The sequence below is a fragment of the Coloeus monedula genome (genome assembly GCF_965178545.1).
Source record: "Coloeus monedula genome assembly, chromosome: 2".
In the NCBI taxonomy this organism is placed as follows: Eukaryota; Metazoa; Chordata; class Aves; order Passeriformes; family Corvidae; genus Coloeus; species Coloeus monedula.
Window position 1 is genome coordinate 116,496,174 of NC_138782.1, and position 19,549 is coordinate 116,515,722.

Below are 19,549 nucleotides of genomic sequence, written 5' to 3' on the forward strand. Positions count from 1 at the left end.
GTGGCCTGCGGGCATGAGGTCCTACAGCCAAACCAAGGTGCCCGTGTATGTGTATATATATATATATTTTTTTTTATACATATATGTATACACACACACGCTCATATACATATACACACATGCACACTTCCCCACAAACAGCCAGCAGCCCAAGCCATTTAACCCTTTGCTCACCAGATTCCTGCTAACAAACATGTGGAAGAATTTTTCCCCCCTTTCCCATCAGATGCTCACTGCAGGACAAGAGTGTGAGCGACAGCAGAGCGGGGTGGTCTGGGAGCTGACACGGCCGTCACTCACTCGAATGTCACAGCAGACAAGCTCCGCTGATAGTGGTGACACCACTCACATGTTAAATAAGGCAGAGTGGGGACAGGATTGGTCCCTTGGAGACGTGGCTGGCAGCTCCTCTCTGCTGTTGCCTGTGTCTTGTAAATCATCACTTATGTTGCAGGTCCCATTGGTTGTTAGGAGGGAAAATAAATCCATATGTGACACAAGCAAGGCAGGTTTTGTTTGACAGCACCGGGGTACCAGTGCTGGGATCAGATCTCTTTAGAGTGTTTGAGAAGCATGACAGGGACACTCCTGGATCTCCTGCACATGTCTGAACATTAATTTCTGAGGGAACACTGGAATAGGGAATAGCTTCTCTTGAGCTGACCCTCTTCATTTTTAACTGAGATGTAATAACACAAACCCTTCAGTTTCAAAGACCACGACTGGTGTGGGGAATATGTGGCAATTGATCCTTCCTTCCTCCCATAGGGACATATAAAGTCCTGTGCTCCTTTTCCTGAATTTCTCCAACCCTCTCCACCTTCCTCTTCCTCTGCTTTCTCCTACTCTCCTTTCACCTTTCCTACCTCCTGCTCCTTTCCTGCAGAGGAGACAGCTGAGTTTTGGAAGGCCATTGTCAGAGCAAGCTGTGATTTCCACCAGAGTTATCTGGTAGGTAGAACTTTTAATTGCCTGAATCCACAGCTGTCAACTTTGAGTGGGAATGACAAATTCTTGGATACATTTGCCATGTAGACAATATACTAACAGAAACTAAATTTAAAATTTAAGGCTTAGAGGTGAAATATATCTTGGTGACAGACCGTTTAACTCCTACACTGTCAGAAGGGTTCCTGCTCAGGAGAGCAGTGGTGAAAAACTATTATTTTACTTATCTACTATTATTTCAGAGGCAATGTGAAGATCCATGAATGGTAGTTTGGAGATTTGTTTGAAAACTTGCTAGGGAAATGCTGGCTTCACACAAGGCTCATACACAAAGGGCTGCTTTTGGTATCTTCCTGTTCAAAACCAAACAATCTTATGGACAGACATCATATTTTTTGGTTGTTTGGAACAGTCCCTGAATGACAAATACTTCTGCTTAAGTTGCAATTCAATTACTCTACTGACCATGGACTGAGGTCAAAAGATGCCTCCTTAGTTTTCCCTCCTTGATTTAAATATGAAGAAAACAAAAAAGCTAAAATAATAGATCTGGGGCCTAATATCTACATAATTAAAGACCTTTGTAACATTGGCATCCCTGGTATGACTGGGTCTTCCTGACACTGACAATTCAGCTTTGATGACCAGTTTCAGTTTCACCAGAAGCAAAAAATTAGTAAGAGGTTAAAACTTCACTTTTGATCAGACAGACCAATATTCTATTGACACAGAACCCTGTCACACAAACTCTTTTTACATGCACTGTAACCATCTTCTCTGTGTGAAGATGTGTCTGAGTCTCTGAGTTCCCGATGAGCATCCACCTCTTACAGCCCATCTCTCAACTACTCAGTTTCCCAGTAGGAAAAGAATTATGAATTGGCAATAAAAATTTGATCCTGGTTCCTAAAGTACAACTTGATCAGGCAGTTTTATATGACATAACACTTTCTATATAAGTATTGACCCCCTCTTCGTTCTCATGACATTTCTTATCCCATTGCTTCCATAAAGAACCCATTACAGAATCCCACTCCTCTGATGGAAAACCCTCTAGGTTATTCACGTGGACTTTCCCACCATTTTACTAGACTGCTAAATGACATGTTGGCCACCTTAACTATCCCCAGACTATTAAATAAATAAACAAGTAAGTAAATAAAATTCACAATATAATTTTGGCCATGTGTGGAAAAAATCATGAAAATAGAATTGAATAGAAATGTGAAATGTTCTCTTTTCTGTTCTATTGCAAAGTTCCTCCTGTTTATTATCTGAGGAGGAACCTACTTTTAATTTTAAGTGCAAATTCACCTCTCAATGCCTTATACTCATTTGTTCCTGTGCTGTCATTGTCCATTACTATTGAGAGATTCCTCACCGGTATTCAGTCTTGCAACATATTTTCAGAGATAAAATTATATCCTCCCAAATTTGCTTTGCCAAGTGAAACAAACTCTTTACTAAATGGTTTTATGATTCTACTCCTTACTTCTTAAAATAACTTCCATTTTCGTGATCATTTTAATGTCTTTCCTTTTACTTACTTGAACTGAATTTGTCTTTTTTGTACATCAACTGTGAATAAATGGCACATTCTATATAAGAATATGCCCTCTACACTGGCTGTGTGAATATCTAACCTAAAATTAAGTAAGTTTAAATTAAAGGAGATTTTAAGCTTAGTTTAAGCTCCTGGATATCATCTTTTCCACACCTTCACTTGAGGTGTGCGTGACAGATAAAACTTCTATATAACCTCAAGTGCTACAATATCTGCACCTCTTGACATGGAGAATTTTAGCATCCTGCCTTTGCCTGCTCTCTGGAGGAAAAACTTGGATCCTCATGCAGGTAAAAAAGTTGTCATGTCTTTTTTTACAAAACCCTATGCAACTCCACACATCAGCCTGCCTGAAACCTGCACAGAAGTTACCAAATCACTTTGGGTTAGGAGGTGTCAGAATTCATCTGGTTTGATCTCCAGCCCTGCCTGCCTGTGTATGTGCCATGTGACATAGAGAATTAGTAGTAATATCTCATTTAGTGCTCTGCATGGGAATTGCTGTTGGAATGAGCCATTCTTTAATAATTTGCTTCCATTTTATTCCTTGCTGTGAGCCTCAAATTTCCTGCACAAGCACCATTTTTCACATTACCTCAAACATAATGCTCAACAAAAAAATATTTCAGTTTGTAGCAGGTTAAAGGTCCACCAAGAAGGAGCAAAGCACCCTGCTGTAGTGTGGGGATAGGGATTAAATGACTTCTGGATGACTGTCCAGAATTATTTTCCTGATTTTGTATGAAGGCACCTGCACAAACATACACAATACATTCACCATTGTGCTTCTTGTTCTTTCAGATTTATATTGATATTAGGAAGATTTTGCAAAACAGGGATTTGTATCTGTAAATGCATCACAGTATATATTATACAGACATTCACAGGAAGATAAACTATGTGATAGACATCCCTGACTCTCCAGCTGTGCAAGCTTATAGCAGTGACAGCAATCACCTCTGTCTTCCCTTGTCAAATTAATGAGCCGTGCTTGAATTGACCCTAACAAAGGAGTTAAATTAAAATCATGTATAAAAGAACTTCAAATCAAAACAGACATGCCATATTTTTTAAAGGTTTGGCAGTGTGATATACAGATTTACTGACTAGTACCTGACCACAGCAGGGTTTTCAAGGCTCCCTTCAGCCTCACTGTTCTGGGCTGCAAATGAACCTCCAGTCTGTGCTGATTAAAGAGTTTTTTGCTGTTGTTGTGTCATAGACCCATAAAATCATTAAGGTTGGGAAATACCTCTAAGATTATTGAGTCCAGCCATTAACCCAGCTCCCCTGTGTTCACCTCTAAACTATGTCCCCAAATGCCCCATTCATTCACAAGCCTTTTGAGCACTTCCAGGAATGGCAACTCCACCACTGCCCTGTGCAGCCCGTCCCAATGCCTTCACTGACAACTCTTTCAGTGAAGGATTTGTTTCCTAATATCCAGCATAAATCTCTGCTAGTGCAACTTGAGGATGCTTTCTCCTATCCTGTTGTTTGTTACCTGGGAGAAGAGACCAACCCTCCCCTGGCTCCAGCCTCCTTGCAGAGATGTTGAGAGTTATATTGATTCACTGCTCTCAAGCCCAGGGAGAACCTGGCAGGAGTGCAGGTTCTGTGTATATCTGATGGTCCAGTTGGTTTTTCATGACTGAGGTGTGAAAATATTCCTCTTTTCCTTCCACAGAAAAATACATGGAATACTTAGTCTGACTTGCAATCCCATCCCCTTTATCCGTGTCTGTGCCAGCACGTACTGCTTAAATGGAGACAGATAGACAGTGGGGACAGTACATGTCCCAACAGGAAAACCCTGATTTCATTTCACAGGTTATCTGTGGCTTTATTGCATCAGAAATGTCAGCCATGAGTAATTCCGGAAAAGCTATGACTGATGGGGAGCAATAAATAACAGTGCAGAGGAGCCCGAGCAGCTGAGGGTGGATGAGTTCTGAGGCGGTCCTATGGTTTGGTGATGTGAGTGTTCTCTTCAAGAAAGATCCCTGGTCCTCCCATATTTGGGACAGTAAATCTGTGGCTTTAAGCAAGCACTGCTCTTGTGTCTGTGGTAAAACAGCCTTCTTCCTAGAGAGCTCTCCTGATCCTTGCTGCTTGGAATTTTTTCACAGAGTGTGCACAGATAGGAAGCAAACCGCAGCTGGGAGAGCAGTCCCAGTGTGGAGGTGTCATTTCTGCCTGAAAAAGCAGTCTTGAGGTTTCCTTGCTGGCACACAACAGGTGCTTCCCTCCTTTAAATGATCTCTTGGGATCATGTCTCGGGATGGTGTAAATAATGGGATGCTTTGGGTTTGAAGGGACCTTAAAGATCATCCAGTTCCAGCCCTTGCCTTGGCCCAGGACACCTTCCACTATCCCAGGTTGCTCCAAGCCCCATCCAGCCTGGCCTTGGACACTTCCAGGGATGGGGCAGCCGCAGCTTCTCTGGGCACCCTGTGCCAGGGCCTCCCCACCCCCTGTAAAAATTTTCATGTCATTTTTCTGTTGCCCCATTTTATAGTGTCCTCCAGTGCAACACAAACACCCCCACTCACAACTGTGATGTTGGTTTTGCTGATACAAAATACAGCATGCCTTCAGAATTTGGCCCTGATTTAAGATTTGATCTTGCAAATAATAATTTCTCACTGGGCTTAATGCAATACTGCAAATAAACAGCAAAACCCCAAAACCAAAAGCATAAAAGCAAAAATTAAAAAAAAACAAAAACCAACAAACCCAAAAGAAAACAAAAATAAAATCCTACCACCCTCCAAGAAAAAAAAAAAAATCAACAAAACCTCAAACAAACAAAAACCCCCACCAACATCTGAAACCAACAAACCAAAAACAAAACCACAAACCAAAATAAAGACTCCTACAGTCACAGACCAGAGTCCTCCCTGTGGCTGCTTCTCCACCACAAGCCACACAGTGTCTACTAAAAAAGTTAAGCATGAGAACAGCAGTTTGTATCACTGGCAGACATCAGGATGGTCCAGGGGTCAGCAGTAAATGGGAGAGGATGTGGTATTAATTACAGAGGGTAAGTCTTAGACAAATCCAATTTCTTTCTTGCATAGATGGAATATATGGAATATACTTACACTTGGGTAAGGCTCAGTAGTGCACAACATCAAAAAAAACCATTATGCAATATCAAGAGAGTACACAGTAAGGTTGCCAAACATCAAATCCCATGTCCCCTATTAAAAACAGATGGGATATTACCTTTTTCCATATTACCCATATGCTTTTAATACAGTTTCAGGATCTGATGCTGAAATACACTGCTGTCTGCTCCCATCCCAGCCCTGCTCCTCACAGCCTCCTCTGTAGATAAAGCCTGACATCTGGCAATGTCTGTGCAAATAGTGGCTTTAAGAGGCTGAAAAGAGCAAGACAGGGACAGAGGAAGGAGGGAGAGAAAGGGTTGTTTGTTGCTGTGGAGGAGAGGGAAAAACAACCTTCAAAAAGTGGGTCTAGGTATTGAATATCAATAAAATTTAGTATGTACAAAACTGACCAAGAACTCTCTAACTGGCAGACCTCAAAAGGGAGCTCCAGTGGGAAATTACTGTAGAGAAAAGGAGTTTCCTGTGTTGTTCTGTCAAAATGAGATGCAGGTCTGTTGCTGTATCTGCATGGAGATACAAATATAAAGCCACTACTGATAAAATGCATAGGAGGGTTTGTGGGCTGATAAATTACAAACAGAAAAGTCAAACATGGGGGCCCAGATCATGTGGGATGCAGCATCTGGGCAAACAGACAGAACCGGATTCTGGAAAGTTAGAACCAAAAAGGAATTGAAGAATACAGTGAGCAAACAGAAGACCATGAGCTCTCCTGTTTCTGTGGGATAATGGGTTAATGGGATCATTGAATTGTGCCAGTAGAAAATGGGATTTTATACCACTTTTGCCTTTGGCACAATACTGTACAATCATAGAATACCAGGTTGGGAGGAACCTCAATGATGGTGTGGTCCAACCTTTCTTGGAAAAATCATGGTCTAGGCAAGGTGGCCCAGCACTCTGTCCAGCTGAATCTTTAAAATGTTCAGAGCTGGGGAATCCACCAAGAAGGAAACCTTAAGTCATGCACACTTCCAAAAGGATTCAGAAAACAGAGATAAAGAAAGAAAGAAACACTCACCAGAACTCAAACCTTCCAAATATTTTTCAAAGTAGACAGTGAAGTGATTTGATTACTCTGAAGGTACATGGAGGAGGAGGAGGAAGATTCAATGCCCATAAAGTTACTGATGTAAAAGTGGAGGAAAGAACAGGAAGCTCTCATGAGAAGCTGAAGGCAGAGGCTGACGAGAAAATGGGCAAGTATTTGTGACAGCAAGAACAGGAATAGCATCCAACATCTAGACACATGTTCAGGTAGGACTGGATGTGTCCAGCTCTTGTATCATCAAGACCAGATGGTTATCTAGAATTTTAGCTAAAAAGAAAGATTGACACTAAGGCATCAAAGTGAAGAGTAGTGGCCTGTATCATGCAGGATATTGAAGTAAAAGATTAAATAGACTTTTGCGGCCTTAAATTTTAGAAGTATATGAATAAATGTTTAGATCTTCAAGATAAGGCAACAACCCATCTTCAATAACACATCCCCACTGCCACATCAATTTATAAACATTCATAAATTTAATTGTTTAGAATTTAAGAGCTATGATAGCCTGAATTAACCCAATTCTTTATAGTTTCAAGGCAGACTTCCAGGAACCCTGTTCCTCATTTAAAGCACCACTGATATCTCTGCACCACAGAGATTCATAAGCACCAACAGAAAAACATGGAAATTGATACTTGTGAGTCCAGCTAATACTTGGGCATAGCTCTGACATCACAGAATCATAGAATGGTTTGTGTTGGAATGGACCTTAAAGATGATCTTGTTCCACCCCCTGCCATGGGCAGGGATACCTTCCAAAAGACCAGGTTGCTCCCCGTCCTGTCCAACCTGGCCTTGGACACTTGTAGGGATGGGGCAGCCACAGCTTCTCTGGGCAAGTCATGGAAATTTTATAAAGTGTTTCAGCATGGTTAATCATATTTCAGTCAATGGAGAACTTACTTAATAAGCAGATCAAGTGGATAAATTGCCTCACTACACTTAAATCAGTATCTGATGGTGATACATGTGCTGCTTACCTACTGTTACCTTCTGCTGGGGACAGCAAGGCAGACTCGGTCACCATTAAGGTATCAACTGGCAAGCCAAGGCCACTCTGAAGGTCTCCAGTCTGATGAGTGTTGATAATTGTTCTGGCCAAACTCTTTAGGCTGTCACTTGTCAACCCATTTCTTGGACGACCCGGCAGATCACCAAGCTCAATGATCAGCACTCTTGATGGACCAGCCCCATCAGGTGGATGCAGAGCTCGGGTGCTCCCTGGTTGTGTCCCCTCTTCCCATGGGCCATATCTGCTCTGAAAGGCTGTGCAAAATGCCATGTTGGGGCAATGATACCTCTTTTTGCTGGCATTGGCTGAGATTACCTTCAGCGTGCTTTCACCTCCCAGCACATTATGGGCTACTCTGACTTGGTCATGACCAATCTTCAAGAAATCAGCCAGTCGACGTACTATGATTGCCTCACCCTCTTCCCCAACAGCCTCATTTACAGTGAAAGCCACAAGAAGGGAAAGGCCAGCAACTATTTCCACAGGCTCCTTCTCATGAAGCAGAACATAGAGAAGGTTGTCCTCAAAGCTGAAGTAATTGGCTCCTGCCCCTTTGTTCATTGAAAAAGAAGATGGGGTCGGAGAGACATAATTCCCTCGGATGAAAACACGAAGGCTGAGTGGTTCAGTGAAGAATATGGCCAGGGGCAGCCTGGTTGTGTTTTGGCCACTGAGGAGGTAGAGTCTGAAAGCCAGAGGTGCCAAGTCTGGGAAGCAAACCGTGGTGAGTTTGGTGGACGGCAGAACAGAGAAGAAAGTAGAACGATGCTCTGCAGGGTAACACAAAGAATGAGGGGTCTCATCACTGAAGGTATCCATAAAACTGTCAGTCATTGTAACTACTGGGAACAGTCTCTGGCTGTTCACACTGGAGTCCAAGTTTTCTAAGATGACAAGTGCATGATCTGTCTGTTTGCAGAAGTAGCCTTGTACTGAGGGCTTGAAGAGGCACTTACTGTCATCTCTGTAAATTCCTGGAAGAGAATAAAGGGAGATGAGGAAAAGAAATTAATTGTTTCAGGCATCATCTCAATTTTGTTTTAATAGCTCCTTATTTTCCCACTCCAAATTTAAAGTCACTTTGTCAGTGCTAAAATTTTACACAGTTTTAAGAGAAGCCTGGGCACTGAGGGATATTAAATAGGTAGAAACTGCATCTACCTCTAGATGTCCTAGCACTGAAAATTGCTGAAGACCGAAAACAAATGACAGAGAAACATCACATACACCTACCTTGCTCTTTCTAGATGTCAAACTATGATATCCATTGAACAAGCAGACATGCAAGACAGACATTTTGTCTGACCCAGCACTATGTTCCTCTGTCCCTGTGTCTTCTACATTTCCCTGGTCTCAAGCCTGCAGCAGGGTAATGAGTCAGGACATAAGTGCAGTTCTTTGGGAGGACAATTTAATTCTTCAAAATGCTATCTCATCCCACTCACAAAGACTGTGCTTCATACACAAAACACTAGAAAGGACCAGAACATCATTAATCTGCTCCAGTGATGAACCACCTTATCAAGTTCTAGAGCTGGAAGAAACCACCAGTTTCAGATACCTACAACTATAGGAGACTCTGACATGTGTTCCAAATGTCCAAACTCCCACTGCAGTCAGTGGAGATCTGGAATTTCAACCATTTTCTCACAGGCAGGTGTCTAGATTTGTTTGGGATGCCCTGAGGTACCTGAGACGTGTGACACAGGGTCTACAGAAAACCTATGCCCTTCAAGAACACCTCGCCACAGCACTAGAAATTACACTAAATACACATCTGTGAAAACTGAAACACACCCAATTCCGCAGCCATCAATACAAAGAAGTTTAAAACCAATGAAATTCACCCTAAAATACTTCTGTTTAGTCATCTGGATTACACTGTACTATCCTCTAACTTTATTGACCAGAGGTGGAACCCTGTCACCCAAATACAAGTGCAGAGTGTCATGTGGACTTCTTTTGGTAGCTGCAACATTTGTAGATGTAACACACAATCGATGGGAGTGCAAAAGACACTTCAGGTCACGCTTTGTTCTTTCACTGAATGTAACAGGGGTGAAGATCCTTACACATATCTCAGGATTTGCCAGTAAATCCCTTCCCAGGTGTCTCTGGAGACAAGTCAAGAGGATTCTTTCATGGAAGGCTCTGTAGAGAAGAGATGTAATCAATACAGTCTTCTGAGATAAAATCATAGACTCACAGAAAGGTTTGGGTTGAAAGGTTGGACCTTAAATATCATCTAGTTCCAACCTTTGCACTAGACCAGGTTTCTCAGAGCCCCATCCTACATGTCCTTGAACACTTCCAGGGATGGGGAATCCACAGCTTCTCTGGGAGACCAGTGCCTCAACATTCTCACAGTAAAGAATTTCTTCCCAATATCAAATTGAACCCTACTCTTGTTAGTTTGATGCCATTCCCCCTTGTGCTGACACTTCATACCTTTGTCAAAAGTCCTGAAAGGCACTATAAGTTTACAGTGTGCTCCATCTGAACAAATACACGTCTCTGCTTTAAGATGAGAGGAATTGTGCCTCAGGCGCTAACGATGAGGTCACCACTGATTATAAAGAGAGAATAAAAGTAAATGAGTTCAGATATGGGCACCAAAACCATAAACATTTCTGCCTGGAGCATCTTAGGAAAAGGTGTGTGTTTCTCTTTTTCCTTCCTCTCTTCAAAATAAAATCAAAGGAGGAATTTGCTGCTGTACCCAGTGAGAATCCTCCTTCCCTCACCCAGCCTGCTCCCTCCTTAGTCAGCTGTGCTCACAAATGTATTGGACAAAGTGTGGCCAATGTCCAAACTAACCCTGTGCTCCTCATTCAGCACTTGGGGACAGTATCCAGTTCACATAAAAAATAAGGGACAGCAACATCCCTGAGAGTCACAAACTTCTGGACGAATAAAAGGACATTAGGACAAAAGGACATCCCTTTTCAAGGACACACTATGTGAAAATTTCTGCCAGATAAAAGTAGCAGAATCCTAGAAAAGGAATGAACCATGAGAAATATTGGATGGGGCTCTGAGCAACATGATCCAGTAGAAGGTGTCCCTTCCCACAAGAGGAGTGTTGGAACTGGATGATCTTTATGGTCACTTCCAACCCAAGCCATTCTATGATTCAATTAAATAATTCTGGCCTCTGCCTTTAGGCACATCTCAAAGCCTGGATCCTGCGGGTACTCACCTACTACGTATTTGCAGGGGAATTGTCATGTGCAGACCATGGTCTGTGAGCATTCCCCAGTATGAGTTCTCCCTCTGCACGTCACCGAGGGAAGCTATGGAATTACATAATTGTCGAGCTCTGCTCAGGGAGGATGTCCAAGTGAGATGAGATCTGTACAAAACCCCCTATTTTTAGACACCAGTTTAAAATTTGCTTTCCTTTTCTTGCTTTTCCCCGTATTTTTTTGCTTTATCAGTGTAAGTACTTTGCAGTAGTATTTTGCTGTTGGTGTGCGCTGGAGGCAAAAAGAGAGCGAGGAACAACTCTGTTCAGAACAGAAGTGGAAATGCTGTGCTCAGAGAACTGGAATTGGCCCCGGAGCACTGGGAGGATGTGCCGTGCCACCGGCAGCCTGCCCACAAAGGCTGACACATCCACGGCTCTCCCGGAAACACCCCGTCTCCCCCTGGTGACATTTCTCATGTCTACAAATGGGATTTGATGATATTTCATGATTTCCCAGGACCTTCCTTTGCTCTGCCTGCCTTGCAAAGGGGGCTGGCTTGGTTTCCTGTTCACACTCACACACACACCCATGCACACACACGCATCATTGCTTGTCTCCTTCCAAATGGCCTTATCTGCCAGTCACAATTTCTGCAGCCTGCAATTTCGATCACTTTTAAATGAAACCCATGCTGGCCTTAGTAATCATAATGTCATTTACAATTTACCACAAAACACGTTTATTCAGTTAGTAGCACATTGGAGAAAGAGAACTCCATATGAACTCGCCACTGAAGCCCTAATCTGATTATTTCCTCATGAAAATCCAAGCAGGGGTGCTTGTAAGAGGGGTCTGAGAGGAGAAGAAAAAAGTGAGTCCTGGCCACAGCTGACTCTGATAATCAATGAGAACAGATAAGTGATGCGGCGTGTCATGGCCAGCAGCTAACCTGCCCCAGGGCTTTCCTCTAAAAAAGGCCAGAGTGGACAGGACTTAATAAATACTGAGTGACCACTGAATATTGAGCTGACATGTGCTATTTACATTGGTGATGAACAATAACAGTGATAAATTCCAGAAGCATCCCCCCGCAATGGGTGAAATTGGATTACAGAAGTTCTATTTGTACGTGTTTACACACGCACACACACACGTGTGTGAGAGGGAGAACAAACTGGGGAAAAAAGAAAGAGTCAACCATAGTCCCTAGAAATGTGTGGGAAAGATGGAGAAGATATTCATGTGCTACTGAACACCATGCTGGGATATTGGGCACCCCATCAGAGGAAGGGGACATGTGTGCTTTGGGGTCATAAAATTCACCTGTTTGTCCTGCTCCACACAAAAAGGAGAGAGAAATGATATGTGGAATGCGTGTGTGTCCACCTTCTGCAGATAACTCCTCCACCTCAGCGACCAGGCTTTGCTTTCTGCAGGTTCCCCCCATCATCAAGGCAAATTTATTATTTATTTATATACATAAACACACCAGCACATACATCTAGATGAGATTTTAGCACTCAGGTTGCTTCTAGGGCTCCTGACAAATATTAACTTTATGTCAATATTTGTCCTTCCTGTCGTGAAATGAGGATTTTCCACCTCATTTCACATTTGAAAAGAAAAATGTGCCGAGGGGGCCCTCTTTGCTTAGGAAAAAAACCCACCGCCACTACCACCACCACCTCATATCCTTTATTTAAAAAAATGGAGAGAGGTAGAAGGAGGGAAGAGCATTTTTTAAAATAGATGTTTTGACTTAAAGGCACATAGAGTCCTTTACAAGTCTCCTGTCTTTTCCCTTGTTCCCCAATGCCAAATAAATAAAATAAAATAAATTCTACATTTAAAATTGAATGAAATACATCAACATTAATGATTTTCCCCTTCAGGTTAACACCACCATTTGCTTCAATAATTTTTACCCATTTCGTGATAGATTTCGTAATTCATGGTACAAGGAAAAATAGAGCCTTTTTTGACAAAAACAAAAGGCTATGTCAGTTTTTTATCAAAATAAAATAAATCTCCCACAATTTTCTTTCCATCTGACTGGATTTGCCCGTCAGTTATTTCTAATTTAACTACAATTATAGCAACAAAAATATAAAAGCAAGGAGGGGAGGAAGGGGAAGGGGAGAAATAAATGGGACACTGTTTAGAAATTGCAATTCATTGGCCTTGGGCTGGCCAGCACATATCTTTGCTGAGGGGGAAATATTCATCAGCATTAACTGTTCCTTTTGACCTGCTGACATTCAAATGGGAAATAAAGGGGGGAAAAAAAAGGCGTAGGAATAACATCTTAGAAATCTAGAAAAGGTAAATTATTCTGAGTTCAGTTGCACAGGAAGGCACAGTGGTACAAATGTTTCTCCCGTGATTGTGTACAAATGTGCTGGTTTTGGCTCAGACAGAGTTAATTTTCTTCACAGTAGCTGTTTTGTGCTGTGTTTTGGGTTTGTGCTGAAAATGGTGTTAATGACACAGAGATGTTTTCATTATTGCTGAGCAGGGCTTGCACAGAGTCGAGGCCTTTTCTGCTCCTCATCCCACCCATGAATGGGCCGGAGGTGCACAAGGATTTTGGAGGGAACACAGACAGGACAGCTGGCCCCAGGTGACCCAAGGGATATCCCAGACCATGTGGGGTCTTGCTTAGCATGTAAAGCTGGGGGAAGAAGAAGGAAGGGGAGGACATTTGGAGTGATGGCATTTGTCCTCCCAAGTCCCTGTTCCATGTGATGGGGTCCCACTGGGATGGCTGAACACCTGCCTGTCCATGGGAAGTGCTGAACGAATTCTTTGTTTTGCTTTGCTTGCTTACACAACTTTTACTTCCCCTGCTTAAAGGTCTTTATCTCAACCCACAAGTTTTCTCCCTTCTATCCTTCCAATTCTACCCCCCATCCCACCAGGGCAGAGTGAGTGAGGGGCTGTGTGGGGTTGAGTTGCCAGCTGGGGTTAAACCATGGGAACACACACACACATAAACATGTACTCATAGCAGGGACCCATGTAAATAAAAATAGAGTGACTGTTTTAGGCTGTTAATTCTTTCTTTTAAAGAAAGTTATTTTGGAAGGAAATGAGTCTCATAACATCACTCTGTGTGGGGGTTTTATGTTCTTCTCTTTATCATTCTTCTATAAAAACCTTTGAACCCCCTAGCCAATTTTAGTCACATTTGTGGACTCAAAAATACTATGTTCCTTCAAGGTTTGTAAAAGTAGGTGCCCAAGTAGAGAAAAGATATTTATTAGTGTTTTCTTTGAAGGAAGGTCTGTAGTAAAACTCTCTTCTTACACATCCTGAGATCTGCATTCACCCTTCCCTTCCACATGCAAATTCAAAGAAAAACAGGTGTAGTACATGAAGTATTTGCTCTTGCATTCATTGTGTACATGCTTTGATATGGCCACACACATTGTAACTATATATTCTCTGTAAAATCAAGCGTCATTTGCCTCTTTCATACAGTTATACATTTTTATGTTTGCATCAACCCTTCAGAGCTCCCCATGCTGAGAGGGAAGGCCCATGTTACAATATATCTCTCCCAGTCATGAACAAAAAATTACAGTTTTCCAGTTCCCAGAGACTATAATAATAACTCATTTTTGATGTCAAAGCATCAGTGCACAAATAAGGTCTTAAGAAGAGAGACCAGCAACTCTCCGAGGTCAGAATTCTCTCCAACAGGGATCAAAAAGAGTATGGGAACAAAGCATGCATATAGCAATGTTCACCCAAAGTGCTCCTCAAGCTTTCAGTGATTTACAGGTCAGGAACCTCTTGAGTTAGAGAGATCTTTGTTGGTCTTTGCATTTGAGAGAAAACACCAAACCTGTCTCACAAACCCACGAAAAGTTGGGGAGGAGAATAACCCAGCCAGGAGAAAATATCTTGAGCCCTCTCAAAGGAGGCAGGTCAGTAAATCTGGAAGAGCCCTTTAGAGAAGTTGCCCAGACCAGGCTGGATTAAGGGATTTTCCTTACAGTTTCACAAATCTGAATTGCAAGGCGCCACACCTGGGAATACCTGTGTCCAGAAGACTTAGCTGGAACTGAGCTGCCAGAGCATTTTATCCATCAAAAATTATAAAATAACAAGTGCCAAGTCAGTTTCTAGTCCCTGAGGCCAGCTGGCATGGCAGTCCCCTAGTATTAAAGTCACTGAGCCTCCAGAAGACAGTGGTCATCTCCAAACTGCTCTTTTGAACTGGATCCTGACTTGTTCTAATTTCTAGAAAGCACCCAGGAGTTATTTTGGACACTACTGGGTTGTCTGGGACAAAAGGGGGGTTGGAGCTGTGCTCTTGATGCAACAGGAAGCTCCAGTGTCCGTACCCCAGTTCTGCTTGACTGGACCCATTCCTGCTACTGTCAGCACTGGTCCAGAGCAGCTTGACCATAATTTTATTAAACTTAATCAGAAAGACACAACTGGGAAGGATTTTGTCTGCATTATTATTAATGATTTGGGAACTTTAGTCATTTTTGCCATCCTGACAACACAAAAGTCTCCATAATACTTATTTCAAGAACAAATCCAATGCAGTGACAGAAGTGTTACCTGCCATTATACTCTGCATGGAGACAAAAATGGTTAAACAGCCCTGACTGGAGCTTTCAGAAGGTCTCATGAAGCAAGCAAGACAAACAAACTATTCCCACAAACCTCTTGAAGCCATTAACCACCATCCAAAGAGCCAGTAACTGTGTGAGATGGGTCTTGTCTCCCAGGAAAGACAAATAGAAATGCAAAGAGAAACATTTTTTGTTCGCTATTATGTCACCTTTGAAAAACATGTTGTTCTGCAAATATTAGGTTTTTTCTCTTGTTGCTACCAAAGCTTTTCCCATTTTCTTCCCCTTGCAGATAATCCTGATTTCCTTCAGTTGTTTTTAAAAGGATTTTTCTCTCCTCCTGACCAGCAACCTCGCTGACTGAAGCTTTAGACAAACTGAGACCTGTGGCTCAACATAAAGGTGAGGGGCAGCAAACAGCTGAGCTTTTGCCAACACAACTCCAGTCGCCATCTCTCTGGTCTAGGATTGATAAAATTACCACCACCACCACCACCTGAAAGCAGAACAGCAATTTTGTCAAATGCCAGACCTAAAAATGAATGTGGCTGTGCCACGCACTGCTCTGAGCTGTGGATATAATGAGTTTTGAATGGGAAGTCCCGGACACAATAAATCTGTGCCATATGTGACCATTTCCTGTGTCAGTTCCTTTCTCATAACCAGTGGAGGCTTCGCCCTCCCCCTCACTTTCCCTTTCATGACCCCACACCAGGGCTCTGAAATCTTTCAGGGCTGCTTTTGGGCCCCAGGCCTTTCCACAGCAGTTGCATAAATAAATGAGTTTGACAGCAAACATCATAATGGTTACGGTAATTTGTGTTCCACACAAGTGCTTGTGCTACTCGCTGGAGAAACGGGGGAGGAAAGAGCTTGTTTTGTTACCACAAACGAAAGTATGTTCTCTGACAAGTGGTGAAAGAATTAGTCAAATAAACTTGAACCCTATTCAGATCATCGCTGTTATGGACGGGGAGGTTCTCAGCTTTGCTTTCCCTCCTTGGCCTGCAGTCACTGCAAAGACAAATCATCCTTTTCTTCTGCAAAAATAAAGTTAGGACATAAGATGAACTGCCTCAAAATAAAATTTTCAGGGAACTCCACTTTACTGCTATTATTATTATCATTTCTTCCCAATGAGAACCGTTCTTTGGTCCTGGGAACTCACTCACAAAGAGACTGAAAGATTTTCCTTTAGAAGCAGGCTAGAAGGAAAATGCCAAATACCTGCAGTCTCTGGAAATATTTGGGCTAGAAATAAGCTTTAAAATGACAATAATTTCTATGAGAAATAGCTGCCGAGGGCAAAACAAAATCTATTATTTGTTCTAATTTTTCCCTTTTTTATTCATTAGCAAATCACACATTTTGTCCAAATTGCAAACTTTTACTAACTTTTCAAGTTTCCCTGAGAAATTATAATATTTTTTGTCTGTGTAATTTTTTTTTCTGTAAAACTGTGTTATCAAACCCCCTTTTTTTCCCCCCAGCAATATCATTTTTAAAAAAACATGTTTCATATATAATAATTTCAGCCCAGGAAGATCACAGACATTTCACTTACCATAGCAAAGGGCATGATTAATTTATAGAAGCTTTATAAAAATTGTTAGGAAGGAAGGTTGGTTTCCCATGTCCAGTCCAGGAAAACAAAATAAAGGTACTAATATTTTAACCAGAGAGGCTCAGTCTGGAAATTAGAAGACCATCTTTCTAGTTAAAAAAAAATGTAAGTAGCAAGAGCTTGAAACCAACTGATTAGGAACCTGGTGGAACTAACACAAGTGAAGGATTTTTTAGCAAGTTATATTAATTTCTTTTTGGGAACACTGTAATTACAGATATCACTTTGGAGCCTTTCTTTCTTTCTTTCTTTCTTTCTTTCTTTCTTTCTTTCTTTCTTTCTTTCTTTCTTTCTTTCTTTCTTTCTTTCTTCCTTTCTTTCTTTCTTTCTTTCTTTCTTCCTTTCTTTCTTTCTTCCTTTCTTTCTTCCTTTCTTTCTTTCTTTCTTTCTTTCTTCCTTTCTTTCTTCCTTTCTTTCTTCCTTTCTTTCTTTCTTTCTTTCTTCCTTTCCCCATCTAAGTTACAAAAAAATGTTAAAATCTTGCTCATACCTGCCTTGGCTGAAGGTTCAGTTCAAGAGCCTGTGCTCATAACAGAAAGGTTCACAAGCACAAGAGTCCCTGTGACATTATTAGGGTGATTTTCAGCAATATTAGTCCTGTATGGGCTGTGGACTTGAATCTTAAAGCAGAAGGATTTCATTATGGGTACAGACAGCTATATTATGCCATGACATATTTATGACAATGAACAGTAATGGGAGGAGAGTATTTTAAGCCTTGGAAGTCGAAATTAATCTGAGAGCACAGTGCAGAATCAGAGCACCTATGAAAACATATTGAAGAGCTAAAATTTGAGACACAAAGGCTACAGTCATTATCTGGGCACATAGAATGGGATTCGTCACATTAATTCTAGCTGCCTAAATGTTAAGCATCTAGTCTAAGCTAATTGTCTTGTCTAAGTCGTTCATCTAGACAATAATCATTAGAGAGAGGGAGAGGAGAGACTTTTAGAGGGTCATTCATTCCTGCTTTTCTTTGGATGGATTGTGTCACTTCTGGAGGTATCTGTCTCTGCTGGCTATGTGGGGAGCCTAGGCAGATATTTTGGACTGAAGACCTGTCTTTAGAATCAGAGAATCCCCGAATCATTAAGTTTGGAAAAGATCTCAAAGATCATCAAGGCCAACCTTTGACCGATCACCACCCTGCCATTAAGCCATAACACTAAGTGCCAGTGTCATTGGGTAAAATGAGTCCAAGCACTAATGATGTTGCTAATGAGGTTTGTGGAGCAGCCAGGCCAATCCATGTTCATGATCTGAAATAAGTGAAAAATGACAGCTCTGTACACACCTCTAAGTAACCATGTTCTCCAGTTTTGAATAAGAGGAAAGAGAGAAAGGAGGGAGATGAAGCCACTACCATCAAGATAAAAAAAATAAAAAGAAAACCCTCCTCTCCCTGACAGAGATATAAACAAGCTACAAACAAAATTTTGAAGAAGACCCTGAAAAAGACCAAACTCTGTGTTTGGCTTTTGTATCTGTGATTAACAAGCCATGGGATCCAGGTACTCCTCGCATGTGTAAGGAGCAGTCACCCTGCAAACCAAGGCTCTGTCTGCTCCTGAACACTGCAACTCACACAGGAAACAGAGGGGGCCCTCAGCAAAGTACCTTGGAAAGCCCAAAATTAGAGAACTTACCCAAAAAAAGTTGAGCAAACAGAAAAAGACCATAAAAAATTATTTCTAACCTCTGGAACCAACATGGATGCAGGAACGGAAGCACACTGGTTTCAAACGCCACTTCCAAAAAATCAAATGTGTCTGTAGCCATAGTCCAAAAACGCCTACAATGAATCTTGGGGAAAAAAATGGGCCAGAAGAGATTTACAAATGTCAAACTTCCAATATTTCAAAATTCTGCTCAGAGCAAGGCTAACTACAAAGTTATATCAGGCTTCTGGAGGGCTTTATCACAAATCATAGTACACCTACATTTAAGGCTTTTAAGTTTCAGAGGACAAAACTCCCAGATTAGAGTATGTCCAAATGAGCTGCTGGGGTTGAAAATGGCTTGGAGAAGATCTGTGATCCTGATGACACTTTCATGCATAACTTCAGATGCTTACAAGACTGTTTGAAGAAGCCTTGAGGGTTGATTTTGCAAATAGTTTTTATACTCATATACTATTTCAGGTAGTCCAAGGTCTGTTCCTTGTCCCATCCCAAGTCTTCTGGATAGCTCCAACAGGAAAAGAGTATGTTTGGAGGTGGAACATCTCTTGTACTTTACCAGCGAGTGTTCTTCATGTTCATATAAACATGAATGGACAGAGTCACACTGATCCTGGTTGTGGGGCGTGATGCCCATGGAGAAAAATAGTAAGGGTATCGGTGGAGCACTGAAAACATCCACCAGTCCTGATTGTCCTGCTCTAACTAGTAAGGATCACTTCCTTTATATTTTATTCCAGACTTACTAGCGAGCTGT

General features: G+C 41.8%; 1 protein-coding gene across 1 annotated transcript in view; it reads right to left on the reverse strand.

The window, feature by feature from the left end:
- The window catches only part of PKHD1 (PKHD1 ciliary IPT domain containing fibrocystin/polyductin), a gene marked incomplete at its 3' end in the record, with an annotated part of 237,744 nt that overhangs the window by 18,825 nt on the left and 199,370 nt on the right, over positions 1 to 19,549 (reverse strand). The window contains exon 59 of the mRNA XM_082276787.1: positions 7,678 to 8,683. Coding sequence (XP_082132913.1) covers positions 7,678 to 8,683 — 1,006 coding nt within the window. The remainder of the gene's footprint in view (positions 1 to 7,677; positions 8,684 to 19,549) is intronic.